The 14,946-nt window shown below is 42.4% G+C and overlaps 2 protein-coding genes across 2 annotated transcripts; both read left to right on the top strand.

The window, feature by feature from the left end:
* Window positions 1-15: 15 nt before the first annotated feature.
* Window positions 16-3,584, top strand: rec8b (REC8 meiotic recombination protein b). Its single transcript, XM_031836174.1, has 8 exons — window positions 16-253; window positions 426-494; window positions 935-1,077; window positions 1,718-1,793; window positions 2,567-2,687; window positions 2,927-3,002; window positions 3,096-3,163; window positions 3,364-3,584. Exons 1-8 carry the CDS (start codon window positions 198-200, stop codon window positions 3,463-3,465), a joined length of 711 nt encoding a protein of 236 aa, XP_031692034.1. The 5' UTR covers window positions 16-197; the 3' UTR covers window positions 3,466-3,584.
* A 1,067-nt stretch (window positions 3,585-4,651) lies between these two features.
* LOC109900169 (meiotic recombination protein REC8 homolog) lies at window positions 4,652-12,225 on the top strand. Its single transcript, XM_031836173.1, has 10 exons — window positions 4,652-4,722; window positions 4,856-5,072; window positions 5,297-5,434; window positions 5,701-5,773; window positions 6,500-6,672; window positions 8,138-8,189; window positions 8,924-8,990; window positions 10,816-10,932; window positions 11,247-11,353; window positions 11,492-12,225. The coding sequence occupies exons 1-10, from the start codon at window positions 4,694-4,696 to the stop codon at window positions 11,584-11,586; spliced, it is 1,068 nt and encodes a 355-aa protein (XP_031692033.1). The 5' UTR covers window positions 4,652-4,693; the 3' UTR covers window positions 11,587-12,225.
* Window positions 12,226-14,946: the final 2,721 nt, after the last annotated feature.

Genomic DNA, 14,946 nt, shown 5'->3' with positions numbered 1-14,946 from the left:
AAACCTAAACGTCATCAAGCTAGCTACGTTTGGCGCGAATTTCGATAACGCTGCTCTCTGAGGAGAATCTGCCTGTAACGTTAGCTATCTAGCTGCTGACATCAACCCTTTTATTGATCAATCTGATCTTTTTACGTTCTACACCAGGTTCTAGACACCAAATTGCAAAACAGTATTTCTGCATGAATTGAGGAAAGATGTTTTACTATCCAAACGTTCTTCAAAGGCACACCGGTTGCTTTTCCACTATTTGGTGAGTTGCTCTCTAGCATTAGCTAGCTAGCTAATATTAGCTAGGCTAGCATCCTCTTAGGCTGAGTTTAATATTTTGTAGCTTGTGAATCTCAGTCAATGTAATGTGAGTATGCCATCATCATCAGTGACCTTTCCGTGTCTGGTATTGTCATGCTGTTTCTGTGTTTTAGGTTGGCAGCCACCAAAGGGATCAGGATAACACGCAGAGAGCTTCTGAGGGTCAACGTTGGGCGGACATGGTAACCCCAATCCTTCTCCCTTTCTATGTCTGAGGGAAAATATTATGTCAAGTGATCAACCCATGGTCCCTGCTTAGCTAGTCCCTGCCCCAGTATCTCTGCGTTAGAGATGTCAACTATGAAGTGTATCCTCCCTAACACCCATGAAGCTCTGATTCAAACTCCCTCGCATTAACGTTATAATGTTATTTTTTTATTTTTTTTAACTCACAAAATACGGTGTTTCGCTGAGAAACTATCTTAATTTTCTCCTGTTACATCTGGAGACACCAGAGGAGACACATTGACATCTCTAACACAGAGATACTGGGGCAGCTACTCCCTAACTAAGTTCTATCCTGATGAAACATGTCCCTATTTTGTGCCATGGCCATACACATCATTTGTGAATGTGATAGTAATCTGATGTCAATCATGTAGCTATGGTGGTGTATTTGCAGTGAGGACATCATGGATTATGTGACGGTCCAGGTGGCTCCACTCTGCCCTGGTCTCCCTCGGCCTCGCTTCTCCCTCTACCTGTCCTCCCAGCTGCAGTATGGGGTGGTTATCGTCTACCACCGCCAGTGTGGTTTCCTTCTGGGTGAGAGAGAGGGGAAGGGTTCAAATGAAGGGCATACAGAGATTACAGACTAACGCCATGTAAAGAGATGCTTGTCGAAATAGGCCGGTAATCAGAGACACTATATCAGGCCTAATGGCAAGACAAGCTACAGGACCAAGGACACTGATTGAACTGAAATGCAGCCTACCGGTTACTCTCCATCCATACACACTCATTGATACAACCTGAGACAATAAAGTATACAACCACATGGTTGCTAGAGGTCGATATGAATGATTACGCTTAGATATACTCACTTATCATAACAGGCAACTCGATAGTCTGATATAGCCTCCTAAGCAGCCAGACATAAATCATGCTAACAGATACACAGATACACTATCATATCGTGTTCAGGGCCAGCTTGTACAGAACCACGTGTTCAGAACCGCAGCTGTCCAGTCAGGAGGATGTATTTGTATGTATGCATGCCATGGCAGGTAGCCTAGCGGTTAAGAGCGTTGGACCAGTAATCGAAAGGTTGCTGGTTTGAATCCCAGAGCCAACTACGTGAAAAATCTGTTTAAGTGCCCTTGAGCAAGGTACATAACCCTAATTGCTTATGGATAAGAATGTCTGCTAAATTACCTCACCGCAAACTTTTTCTCCTTCCTTTTAGAGGAGATCCAGCAGACCATTGAGCGCCTGGTACGCTCTGAGAGACACGCACGCATCGACCTGGCTGACCCTGACAGGTGAAAAAACACACAAACCGTTACCCGTATGTCCCATACACACATGCCCCCTTGAGTTGTCAGATATAACTGTCACACATACACTGACAAAACATTAAGAACACCTTCCTAATATTTAGTTGCACCCCCTTCTGCCCTCAGAAAACCTCAATTCGTTGGGGCGTGTCGAAAGAGTTCCACGGGGATGCTGGCCCATGTTGTCTCTAATGCTCCCACAGTTGTGTCTAGTTGGCTGGATGTCCTTTTGTGTGTTCGATCATTCTTGATACACACGGGAAACTGTTGAGCGTGAAAAACCCAGTAACGTTGCATTTCTTGACACACCGGTGCGCCTGGTGCCTACTACCATACCCCGTTCAAAGGAACTTCAATCAGTGTAGATGAAGGGGAGGAGACACTGAAAAGGAGTTTTAATCCTTGAGACAATTGAGACGTGGATTGAGTATTTGTGCCATTCAGAGGGTGAATGGGCATGACAAAAGATTTAAGTGGATTTAACAAATTACATCAATAAGGGATCATAGCTTTCAGCTGGATTCACCCAGTCAGTCTATGTAATGGAAAGAGCAGGTGTTCCTAATGTTTTGTACACTCCGTGTATATTGACAATAATAATGGATTGTACTTATGTACTGTTTTTTTTATTAGGTCAAAAGGTACTGTACATTGTGTACATTGTATGGCGTTCACCACCAATGTGTCGCCTGGGTGATTCATGTCAGCTGTTTTGTAGCCATGTTGTAGTAATAACATTAGCACCCTTCCCTCCCCAGACAAGCCCCAAATGTCCCAGACTCCCTGTTCCTGCTGGAGGAGGCCGAGGGGGCACAGGATCCCTTCTTTGGGGTGATGGGCTTTGAGCACCTGCTGCCTAGTCCCTATAGGATCCCTCAGGTATACAACCATTTCTACACAATTTTTACCTAGTTAACACATTTAACGGTATGTCACTACAAAAATATGTAACCCCCATACGGCCACAGTCAATTCCTATGTACCCACAGTACACAAAAACCTTTTCAAGACACATATTTAACTTTACCCTCATTGAGTCACCTTGTGAGTTGATAATGCATTTATTGATTGAACACCGTTCTAACAACACTCCCTCTGTGTGTCTCGTTCATTCCCAGCCATGGCAGCTGATGGAGAGCATGACTCCAGAGCGCCCCATAGGGGCCAGTCCTGGAACTGCACCAGAGGACGGAGGTGAGACTGAGTGACAGTCTTATTTGGAATGGAAAATCCTCAGCAACAAATCTGCATTGCTAATGTTTGTTGCCCTCTGTCTCTCACTCTCAGGTTTCAAATCCTCTCCTGATGCCATTACCCTGAAAGAGAAGGAGCAGCTTGTCATCGTTGCTGCTGAGGTGACCTGAATATAGTGTTGTAATATACTGATAAAAGGACATAGAAAGGCTATTGTGTATATTTATAAACCTTTACTCACTTTGCATATTAAGAGACCATGTGAACACAACAAGGAATTTGGATCCAAAAGGATCTTTCCTGAGCTCTCAATCGTTCCTGAAGTTGAACTCGGTCTCCTTCTGCCCTTCTCTCCATAAAGTTTGAAGGAGCTGAGCTTCCTGAAGCCACTGGCAAAGAGATTGACATGCTTCTGGAGCAGCAGGACCAATTCCATGACGGTGAGAGAAGAGAGGGAGAGTAAAGAATAGAGCCCTGCACATGCCTGCAACGTTCAGGCCCAATTGCATTTTGTTGTGTTACAGCCTGAACATTTCAAATTGATACAATTTAGAGTTTTTGGTCACTGGCCTACACACAATAAATACCCCATAATATCAAAGTAGAATTATCTTATTTGACATTTTTACAAATGAATCAAAAATGAAAAGCTGAAATGTCTTGAGTCAATAAGTATTCAACCACTTTGTTTTCAGGAGTAAAAATGTGCTTAACGAGTCACATAAGTTGCATGGACTCACTCTGTGTGCAACAATAGTGTTTAGCCACAAAAGACCAGGGAGTTTTTTTTAATGCCTCGCAAAGAAGGGCACTTATTGGTAGGGAGATATAACACTACTGGTCCATTAACCAGATTGGTGCACATTCAACAAATATGATTTAACAAAGTGGATATTTGTCAAATCTGTCATGATTTATGTATTGTAACAGGCCCACAATGTGGTAACTTAAGTCCAATTTGGCTGTTTTCGATGCTGGTTAGCTTAGCATAGCTAGCATATGGAATTGGTGGTGGTAGTCGGTTGTTTTTAACTGTAATGCAGTTAGTTGATTGGTGACGATGACATGAACAAGTGTTGGGGTTGACATCCATACAAACATTACACTCAGATTTTTACCTCAATATGAAATACACATATAAACAATAGACTAAATGTAGGCACATTTTGCTTGGGGGCAATGAGGATATTCAGGATCTTTCCCCCACGTGTTTCCATGGCAATTATATTGTGTTGGTCAAGTTTGATTTACCTTTTTACCTCATCAATCACTACCCTGCATCCGCTCTGCTGCTAGTCTGCCTGTATAGTATCCATAGCAACGGCTCCGCTTTGGGCTGCTCAATGACGAGATGCAAAAGAGCCGTTAGCGAGCTACTTTTCATCACTTTAAACTCCGGAACATTCTTATTTTCCGTGAAATAATCTCTCTTGTCGACTCGGACAATGGTCACCACGTTATGGTCTTAGTAAGATATGAGATAGGCTACTGTGCAACAGCATGAGCAAATTGCTCAGACCGTACCCTAGTAATGGATGAAAAAACAGGCCTTTGTAACATATTAGGACCCGTAAGACCGATAATGAAAGGGAAATAAGTGAGTAAATATAAGTTTGCGTAAACTGGTGTGTGTGTGTTGTACAGAGCTAGAAGAGAGGGAAAGGGAGAGAGAGGGAGAGAGAACCAGGGACATGGAGTCAGGCATGACCTCCATTGACCAGTAAGTTATATGGAATAATCATGTTTTCTGACAGGGCAGGTCACCTTGATCTTCTATTATCTTCCCATGTCTTTTTTAAAACGTACTCTTTGTTGTATTGTTTTTCTTTCTCTCTGTGTGTGTGTGTCTCCAGGCTGAAGGTGTCGGTGGTGGTGGGGGACAGTGTGTGGCTGCTGGACGAGGAGACCGGCCTGCCCATGGAGGTGCCTTTAGAGGTCATTCCCATGGAGATGACCCCCCCTCCTCAGGTGGCCATGCCCTCTGCCCCAGACACCTCCGAGAGAGCGGGGGAGTCAGCGAGTCAGTCAGAGAGGGGGACGGAGAAAGCGGCAGAAAGTTCCTGTGGCGAGGTTTGTGTGTGTGTGTGTGTGTGTTCACACTGTTCTGTGTGTGACTCATCATGAGGACTCAGGAATCTAAGCATCCGTATGAACAAGATATTTCTGTCCTATATTTTCTCCTGCCAAATGTGTGGGTGTGTACAGGCTCCTCTCAGTTTGATCTATCCATTACCCTCCCATCTGCTCTCCTCCTCTCTTTTCTTGCCTCTCTCATCCCTCTCTCATCATCCCAGCTCCCCCATATAGACGCTCCTCCTCCTATGAGGCGGGGTCGCAGGCGCCAGCTCATCTTTGCAGACCCTCAGGTGCAGATCTCCCAGGATACCATGCGGGTGCAGATCGAGGACACTAAGGCTGAGACTCTGCTCCTGGTAAAACTCAAGCCTTCCACTACTTATCCTTCACTAATCTTACCAGAGTTGTGTTCATTGGGGCATGCAACAGTAACGTTTTAAAGGGTTTGCAACTGGAAACAAAAATGTAAGTTTCTTATTGGACAGGTCCAGGTAGTCCCTCCCTGTTTCAGTCGGTTTTCTTCCATTTGGTGCTTCATGAACACCACCCATATCAGTGATTACTTCAAAGAAAATAAGGATATAATCGTATTCTCATTGCTTTGTCTGTGCCTCCTCCTCAGTCTCAGGTGCTGATAAACTTTCCTGCCCAGAAGAAGCTCCTCCCAGCAGAGCTCTACACTGCCCCTTCTGGCTGTGAGTATATGACTCCTTTCCTGAGATGGTAGTAATATGGTCATTTAGTAGATGTTTTGATTCAGCCAGCAGCATACCAAGCTGCATACCACTGCTGGCTTACTTCTGAAGCTAAGCAGGGTTGGTCCTGGTCAGTTCCTGGATGGGAGACCAGATGCTGCTGGAAGTGGTGTTGGAGGGCCAATAGGAGGCCCTCTTTCATCTGGTCTAAAAAAATATCCCAATGCCCTAGGGCAGTGATTGGGGACACTGCCCTGTGTAGGGTGCCGTCTTTCGGATGGGACGTTAAACGGGTGTCCTGACTCTTTGAGGTCATTAAAGATCCCAATGCACTTATCATAAGAGTAGTGGTGTTAACCCCGGTGTCCTGGCTAAATTCCCAATCTGGCCCTCAAACCATCATGGTCACCTAATAATCCCCAGTTTACAATTGGCTCATTCATCCCCCTCATCTCCCCTGTAACTATTCCCCAGGTCGTTGCTGCAAATGAGAACATGTTCAGTCAACTTACCCGGTAAAATAACAGATACATTTGTAAAAAATCTATGCAACTCATAGTCCTTATATAGTAGTACAGTATGTGTATGAATCCAATGTAGCAATCAAACCCATAACCTGGATGTTGCCAGCACCTTGCTCCAACCAACGGAGCCACCTCACAACTGCCACACCATGAGGTTATAATGATGATTTCACTGAGTCTTTTCTCTCTTTCCTCGACGCAGCTCTACTGCACCCTGACCTCCTGTTGCTATGGAAACAGTGCGCCATCCTCACTACGCTTCCTCGCACCGGGGAGAGAGGCAGAGAGGAGGAGACTGAGGAGGAGGGCAGCTCCGAGATGGAGAGAGTGAGGATAGAGGTGGAGAGGAAGAGGATGGACTCTAGCATGCGAGAGGTGAGCAGATCTACAGTACCAGTCAAAAGTTTGGAGTCACCTACTCATTCCAGGGTTTTTCTTCTATTTTCTGCATTGTAAAATAATAGTGAAGACATCAAAAATATTAAATAACACATATGGAATCATGTAGTAACCAAATAATCGTTCTAAATATTGAGTCTTCAAAGTAGCCACCCTTTTGCCTTGATGACAGCTTTGCACACTCTTGGCATTCTCTCAACCAGCTTCATGAGGTAGTTACCTGGAATAGATTTCAATTAACAGGTGTGCCTTGTTAAAAGTGGAATTTCTTTCCTCAATGCATTTTAGCTATTCATTTGTGTTGTGGCAAGGTAGGGCGGTATACAGACGATAGCCCTGTATGGTAAAATACCAACTCCATATTATGTCAAGAACAGCTCAAATAAGCAAAGAGAAATGACAGTCCATCATTACTTTAAGACATCTAAAGTTTCTTCAAGTGCAGCAAAAACGATCAAGCTCTATGATGAAACTGGCTCTCATGAGGACCGCCACAAGAAAGGAAGACCGAGTTACCTCTGCTGCAGAGGATAAGTTCATTGGAGTTACCAGCCTCAGAAATTGCAGCCCAAATAAATGCTTCATAGTTCAAGTAACAGACACATCTCAACATCAGCTTTTCAGAGGAGACTGTGTGAATCAGGCCTTCATGGTCAAATTGCTGCAAAGAAACCACTACTAAAGGACACCAATAATAAGAAGAGACTTGCTTGGGCCAAGAAACATGAGCAATGGACATTAGACCGGTGGACTGATGAGTCCAAAGTTGAGATTTTTGGTTCCAATCGCCATGTCTTTGTGAAACGCAGAGTAAGTGAACGGATGATCTCCGCATGTGTAGTTCCCACCGTGATGCATGGAGGAGGTGGTGTGATGGTGCTTTGCTGGTGACACTGTGATTTATTTAGAATTTAAGGCACACTTAAACATGGCAACCACAGCATTCTGCAGTGATACGCCATCCCATCTGGTTTGCGCTAGGTGGAACTATTAATTCGTTTTTCAACAGGACAATGACCCAACACACCTCCAGGCTGTGTAAGGGCTATTTGACCAAGAAGGAGAGTGATGGAGTGCTGCATCAGATGACCTGGCCTCCACAATCACTCAGACCTCAACCCAATTGAGATGGTTTGGGATGAGTTGGACTGCAGGGTGAAGTTTGACACCATATTCTTCTAAATTACCAATGCCGCCAGGGGACACTTGAGCAGGACATTTGTAAGAAGTAATTTACATAATAAAGACTTGTGGGTGAATTCAAATGTACCCAAGGGAGAAGTTGAATAAGAGAGTGAATACTGTTAATAATATCTCAAATGACTCAGAGAGCCTGGAATAACAGCATCTAGTCTACACTGCTTCGTTTTTCATGTATACAGACAGTTCAGAAATGTCTGAAGTCTAGATGACTGTCTTTTCTCTCCTCTTGTATCCCCAGATCCCACGAGAGTTGCTGAAATCAGGAGGAACAGCCCCATCTGAAGCATCAGGTCAAACATTGTTTTCCTGTCAGTTACTTGAAATTATAAAATGACGCCCACAGAACTAGAATAAGATTCTACTTCTATGATGATGCCATTGAAATGTACATACAATCATTTTACTGCAGTAGTGTAAAGTACATAAGTAAAAATACTTTAAAGTACTACTTAAGTAGTTTTTTGGGGGGGTATCTGTACTTTATTTTACTATTTATATTTTTTTACAACTTTTACTTCACTACATTTTCCCTAAGACCCAAAAGTACTCGTTACATTTTGAATGCTTAGCAGAACAGGAAAATTGTCCAATTCACACACTTATCAAGAGAGCATCCCTGGTCATCTCTACTGCCTCTGATCTGGCAGACTCACTAAACATAAATGCTTCTTTTGTAAATTATGTCTGAGTGTTGGAGTGTGCCCCTGGGTATTCGTGTGTGTGTATATATATTGAAAAAATTGTGCAATCTGGTTTGCTTAATATAAAGACTTAAAAATGATTTATACTTTTACTTGTGATACTTAAGTATACTTTAGCAATTACATTTACTTTTGATACTTAAGTGTATTGAAAACCAAATACTTTTAGACTTTTACTCAAGTTGTATAGTACTGGGTGACTTTGACTTGAGTCCTTTTCTATTAAGGTATCTTTACTTTTTCTCAAGTATGACAATTGGGTACTTTTTCCACCACTGCTTTACTGTTGCAGTTTGATATCTGTTTGTGTTCTATGTTTTCAGCCGAGGTTCTTCTAGACGTGTCCAGAGAGGACAAATCCCTCGAGCAGATCACCCCTGTCAGCAGATGGTGATATATGTATTTTTATATATATGTATGTGTGTGTATATACAGTGGGGAGAACAAGTATTTGATACACTGCCGATTTTGCAGGTTTTCCTGCTTAGAAAGCATGTAGAGGTCTGTAATTTTTATCATACGTACACTTCAACTGTGAGAGACGGAATCTAAAACAAAAATCCAGAAAATCATATTGTATGATTTTTAAATAATTAATTTGCATTTTATTGCATGATATTTGATAACCTACCAACCAGTAAGAATTCCGGCTCTCACAGACCTGTTAGTTTTTCTTTAAGAAGCCCTCCTGTTCTCCACTCTTTACCTGTATTAACTGCACCTGTTTGAACTCGTTACCTGTATAAAAGACACCTGTACACACACTCAATCAAACAGATTCCAACCTCTCCACAATGGCCAAGACCAGAGAGCTGTGTAAGGACATCAGGGTTAAATTGTAGACCTGCACAAGGCTGGGATGGGCTACAGGACAATAGGCAAGCAGCTTGGTGAGAAGGCAACAACTGTTGGTGCAATTATTAGAAGATGGAAGAAGTTCAAGATGATGGTCAATCACCCTCGGTCTGGGGCTCCATGCAAGATCTCACCTCGTGGGGCATCAATGATCAGGAGGAAGGTGAGGGATCAGCCCAGAACTACACAGCAGGATCTGGTCAATGACCTGAAGAGAGCTGGGACTACAGTCTCAAAGAAAACCATTAGTAACACACTACACAGTCATGGATTAAAATCCTGCAGCGCACGCAAGGTCCCCCTGCTCAAGCCAGCGCATGTCCAGGCCCGTCTGAAGTTTGCCAATGACCATCTGGATGATCCAGAGGAGGAATGGGAGAAGGTCATGTGGTCTGATGAGACAAAAATAGAGCTTTTTGGTCTAAACTCCACTCGCTGTGTTTGGAGGAAGAAGGATGAGTACAACCCCAAGAACACCATTCCAACCGTGAAGCATGGAGGTGGAAACATCATTCATTGGGAATGCTTTTCCGCAAAGGGGACAGGACAACTGCACCGTATTGAGGGGAGGATGGATGGGGCCATGTATTGCGAGATCTTGGCCAACAACCTCCTTCCCTCAGTAAGAGCATTGAAGATGGGTCGTGGCTGGGTCTTCCAGCATGACAACGACCTGAAACACACAGCCAGGGCAACTAAGGAGTGGCTCCGTAAGAAGCATCTCAAGGTCCTGGAGTGGCCTAGCCAGTCTCCAGACCTGAACCCAATAGAACATCTTTGGAGAGGGCTGAAAGTCTGTATTGTCCAGCGACAGCCCCGAAACCTGAAGGATCTGGAGAAGGTCTGTATGTGGGCCAAAATCCCTGCTGCAGTGTGTGCAAACCTGGTCAAGAACTACAAGAACTCTGTAATTGCAAACACAGGTTTCTGTACCAAATATTAAGTTCTGCTTTTCTGATGTATCACATACTTATGTCATGCAATAAAATGCAAATTAATTACTTAAAAATCATACAATGTGATTTTCTGGATTTTTGTTTTAGATTCCGTCTCTCACTATTGAAGTGTACCTATGATAAAAATTAGACCTCTACATGCTTTGTAAGTAGGAAAATCGGCAGTGTATCAAATACTTATTCTCCCCACTGTATGTATGTATTTTTATGTACATACACACACGTATGTACGATGTGTGTGTGCATACATACATACATACATACATATGTGAGTTAGTGAGAGAAAAAACAAGAGGATATATAGTTGTATCATTATGTAGTTGTCTTGGTCCTGGTTGGATAGCGCTGAGACTTTGCCCATTTCTATCCATAAGTGTCACTTTTAACTAATACTGACTGTTCAGGTCTCCTATGGAAGAAGCCCCAGTGCCTATGGAGGCTATAGAAGAGGAACATGTGGCTCTACCAGACAGAGAAGAGGAGACAGAAGGTAGAGAGGTCACTGCAGAGGGCCTGTTGAGGTGTAGTATTACTAATCACCCATCTATCTATATTCTAACATTTACATTTGAGTCATTTAGCAGACACGCATATCCAAAGCAACCTAGCGTTAGTGCATTCATCTTAAGATGGCTAGATGTCATAGTAAGTGGGGGGTTTGTCAAGTGCAATTGTGTTGGTTCAGGAATTTGATGGCAAAAGTGGGGAGGCTAGCCAACAGCTTCTAACTCAGTCATTACTGCACTACTATTCTATCTTCTTTATATCTATTCTCTCTAACTGTGAAACTCTGGGCAGTGTTTTTCACATGGCTATCATCTCCCTCTGCTTTCAGTGTGGTGTCCTCGTACCTCCTGAGGTTTGGGAAAGTCACCTTTTACTCTCTGTTGCCCCTGGAGGCAGACCGCACTACTGCAGCCCACATTCTCTCCAAACTGCTAGGTGAGAGCTGACAGAGAACAGAGGAAAAATGGATATCACTTGTGGGGCTATATGCATAAATGCATTCCAATATTGTTTTACTTAACTAACAACATGCAGGTATTTTGTGTTGTGTTGTGTTCTGTTGTGGTGGTCCAGAGCTGGTGTCTGCTGGGGACCTGGCTGTATGTCAGACTGAACCCTACAGCCCCATCACAATCATCCCTGGACCACTCAGCACCGTGCAGGCCTGAGGAACACAGAGGATGTCTCCACCAGCGTTTGACTTGGACAGGATTTCACCGCAGCTGAGTACCGGCACCTCAAAGCTCCTGTTCCTCTTATGGAATATTAGCTTAAAAGTATTGTGGAGCTCCTGCACCTAATTATAACCGTACCCAGCACGAGCACCGGCACCTATTTCAGTCCAAGTTAAGCAGTGGTCTCCACACACACGGGATGTGTGTGGCCATGCTTTTATAAGAGTAATAATGTTCATGTCCCAAATATCGTTCATACGAGATCACCTCAAACTGATTTGTAGGACACACCCAAAACGATGACCTCTTGGAGTTAACGTTTTTTTGTAACCTTTATAAGTGGAACCTTTTTATAAGAAGTGAAATTACTGAAGGGAAAAGCTTTTTTTATTCAAAGTTGGTATTTTTTAAATTAATCTATTGAATAGCGTATTTATTATTCATATTTAATACTGTACCTAGCATATTTTTATACTAATTTGTCAACTGTCATACAAGTTGATATTGTTGACAAAGTTGTTTAACCTTTGGTGGTTTTTGTATCTTATCAATTGTGGTATGATGTTGCTCTGTTCTTACGTTGAAGCATTCATTCAATGTGTTTTTTAAATAAAATGCATGTTTACTCATTAATAAGCCTCAAATGTAATTCTATCAAGTTAAAATGGTGCCATTATCTCTGTCATTTGGGATCTACTCAATAGATATAGTGTTGTCCAACGTGGACTCAATTTAAGACCACATCTGAGATATGAAAACATCTGACTAACTTTGATTTGGGGATGAACTATACCTTTAAATTTGTGGTCAATGATATTACAGTGGGATAGCCTTGTAGTTTGGTACACTGATGTATTTTTGAGGAATAGGCTGCAGGGGGCAGTAGAGGATCATGAACAAGTCAGTCACCAACTCACCAGCAGAGGTTTACTCTGGACTATGACCTCATCGCTCTCTCCTGGATTGAAGTCATTGTGCCTAGCTGGCATAATCATATCTGATCTCATGGCTGAATTACTCAATACAATTAACTGGTGGTTAGAAGGAGAGGGAGTTGTGCAGCCTGTATCACACAGCACAAGTCTGTAGCCTCAGGCTGCAATATACAAAAGAGGCAGAGGTCAATGCTGTGGTATATGGGTTAATGGTGACCTCAGCCTGTTTCTCTGCTGAATGCAGACCAGACCAGAATAGGCGTGACGGAGTGTCCATGTTTGGGGAGCGAAGGCATGGCTGCTGGGCCAGATATGTTTCATGTTCTAGCTCTGAACTAAGGAAACTGACATTACCCATGTAAACCCTTAACCAAGATAATTATTGGTACCTTTATTTTACTAATAGTTTTGAGATAATTTACCATTTACTTTACATATTCAAAGGTGTTGGGTTAAATGCGGAAGACACCTTTTAGTTGAATGCATTCCGTTGTACAACTGACTAGATATCCCCATCTCTTCCTGCTAAGGCCAAAGGTAGCTGTCACTGCACTGTGCAACATACCCACTGACCAGTACCCACAACATCAATGATCAACTCTGGCATTGTCACTTCAGAAGGCAAGGCACTGAAATGCCCTGACATTGGAAAACAATTATGTCCATCTGTTGGGTTGTTGTGGTAACTAGGTGATAGGTTTGTTGTGAAACCCTGGTATGTCGCATGGGTGTTAGTCCCCATCGCTGTACTGGGGACAGAACACACACATAAGAATTATCAGGGGGAACAGTTTAACGCTTTTTTTCATGCTTAATGTGACACCACACTGCCAATATTAATCGATCCAGACTCACTGGCAGAGATGGGGAGGCAGTGAGACAAGCTGATCGGAACAATCAGTTAGGGTCAAAATATTTACAAGCGGTCAGCCAAAGTCACTGCATATATAACAAATTAACTATGTTTAAAAAATAAAAAAGGGCATTTTGAGATGAAATGTGTGGTAACATGCCCTTTTGACCCTACAGAAAGAGTTAGCTCTTAAGCTTGTCAATTTGGTATGTAAAGAGGATCGCTAGGCGTTCACACACCAGGGAAATAATTTTGAACATTCTTTAAGTGCAGTCTTTGTATTTTGTTGCCAGCTTTGACCTACAATACATTCACCTTGAAACACTGACCGATACAGGTGATTCATAAAGTACTTTCAAGTACTACTTAAGTAGTTTTTGGAAAGGTATCTGTACTTAACTATTCATATTTTTGACAACATACTTCACTACATTCCTATAGAAAAATGTACTTTTACTCCTTCCATTTTGAATGCTTAGCAGGACAAGAAAATGGCCCAATTCCAAGAGAACATCCATGGGCATCCCTACTGTCTCTGACCTGGTGGACTAATTAAACACAAATGCTTAATTTAAAAATTGTGTTGTAGTGGGCAATCCGTAAATTTAAATATATAATTTTGCGGTCTGGTTCGCTTAATATAAGCAATTTGAAATTATTTATACTTTTACTGTTGATACTTAAGTATATTTAAAACCAAATACTTTTATACTTAGTAGTATTTTACTGGGTGACATACACTTTTGAGTAATTTCCTATTAAGGCATCTACTTTTACTCAATATGAAGGTGAGGGAACACTTGTGATAAATCGCCGGCAAAAGCAACAGTGCAATTTAACATGGATCAGTCACTTGGATGTTGAAATCAGACGTCCTCCAGTGATTTAACATTTACTGTTGAAAAGTGATATTCCAAGTATAAATACAGTAAAGTACACACACTAATGGGTAAAAAAAAATGTTTTGAGCAAAATAGTTGTTTTTAGACAACTGCAAACTTCAAGGAAGTTTGATGGGAAGTAGTTTCTTCTCCGGCCCTCCCCTTGCTTGAGCAACAATAGAGAACAAGAGGAAAGCCCCCCCACCCCCCACACACTTGTGTTATGTCATGACTTATCTGGACCACCTATTGAGATGTGCCTTTTGTTAAGTAAATGAGGTGTTAAGAGGTGAAAAGTGGACTGGAGTGCCTCTACGTAGACTCTATAGACTTAAGTTTGTCCGGCTATTGCCGGTAATATGCACATGCCAGATGGATTTGAGTAGGTGATGTAACTAGTAGTTACTGATTGTGGGCTGAAAGAACTGTTGTGATAGAATGAAATAATAATTATAAATGGGAAGATCTGTTAGAAGATTTGATTGCTGAATCCAGCAGAAGCTGTTAAGCAAGTGTATCTGCCAGAAAGCATACGATGCCAATTGTGTCAGATGTAAATCAAATACTAAGAAGAAAAAAAAGCCTTTTCATAATGAGTAAATATAAAATCCTGTAGTTTGGGAATAAAGAAAGAACTGGAGATACTATGCAACACACACCACACGAGTTCAGATGAGTGCATTGT

This window comes from Oncorhynchus kisutch, linkage group LG11 (genome assembly GCF_002021735.2).
Source record: "Oncorhynchus kisutch isolate 150728-3 linkage group LG11, Okis_V2, whole genome shotgun sequence".
Lineage (NCBI taxonomy): Eukaryota > Metazoa > Chordata > Actinopteri > Salmoniformes > Salmonidae > Oncorhynchus > Oncorhynchus kisutch.
This window is presented reverse-complemented; position numbering and strand designations above follow the sequence as displayed.

Excerpts from the sequence above, each read along its gene's own strand:
- rec8b (XM_031836174.1), top strand. The coding sequence starts at position 198 with ATGTTTTACTATCCAAACGTTCTTCAAAGGCACACCGGTTGCTTTTCC. Across the intron at positions 254-425 it reads GGTTGCTTTTCCACTATTTG|GTTGGCAGCCACCAAAGGGA; the intron begins GTGAGTTGCTCT and ends TCTGTGTTTTAG. Across the intron at positions 1,078-1,717 it reads CCAGTGTGGTTTCCTTCTGG|AGGAGATCCAGCAGACCATT; the intron begins GTGAGAGAGAGG and ends CCTTCCTTTTAG.
- LOC109900169 (XM_031836173.1), top strand. The coding sequence starts at position 4,694 with ATGGAGTCAGGCATGACCTCCATTGACCA. Across the intron at positions 4,723-4,855 it reads GGCATGACCTCCATTGACCA|GCTGAAGGTGTCGGTGGTGG; the intron begins GTAAGTTATATG and ends GTGTGTCTCCAG. Across the intron at positions 11,354-11,491 it reads CATTCTCTCCAAACTGCTAG|AGCTGGTGTCTGCTGGGGAC; the intron begins GTGAGAGCTGAC and ends GTGGTGGTCCAG.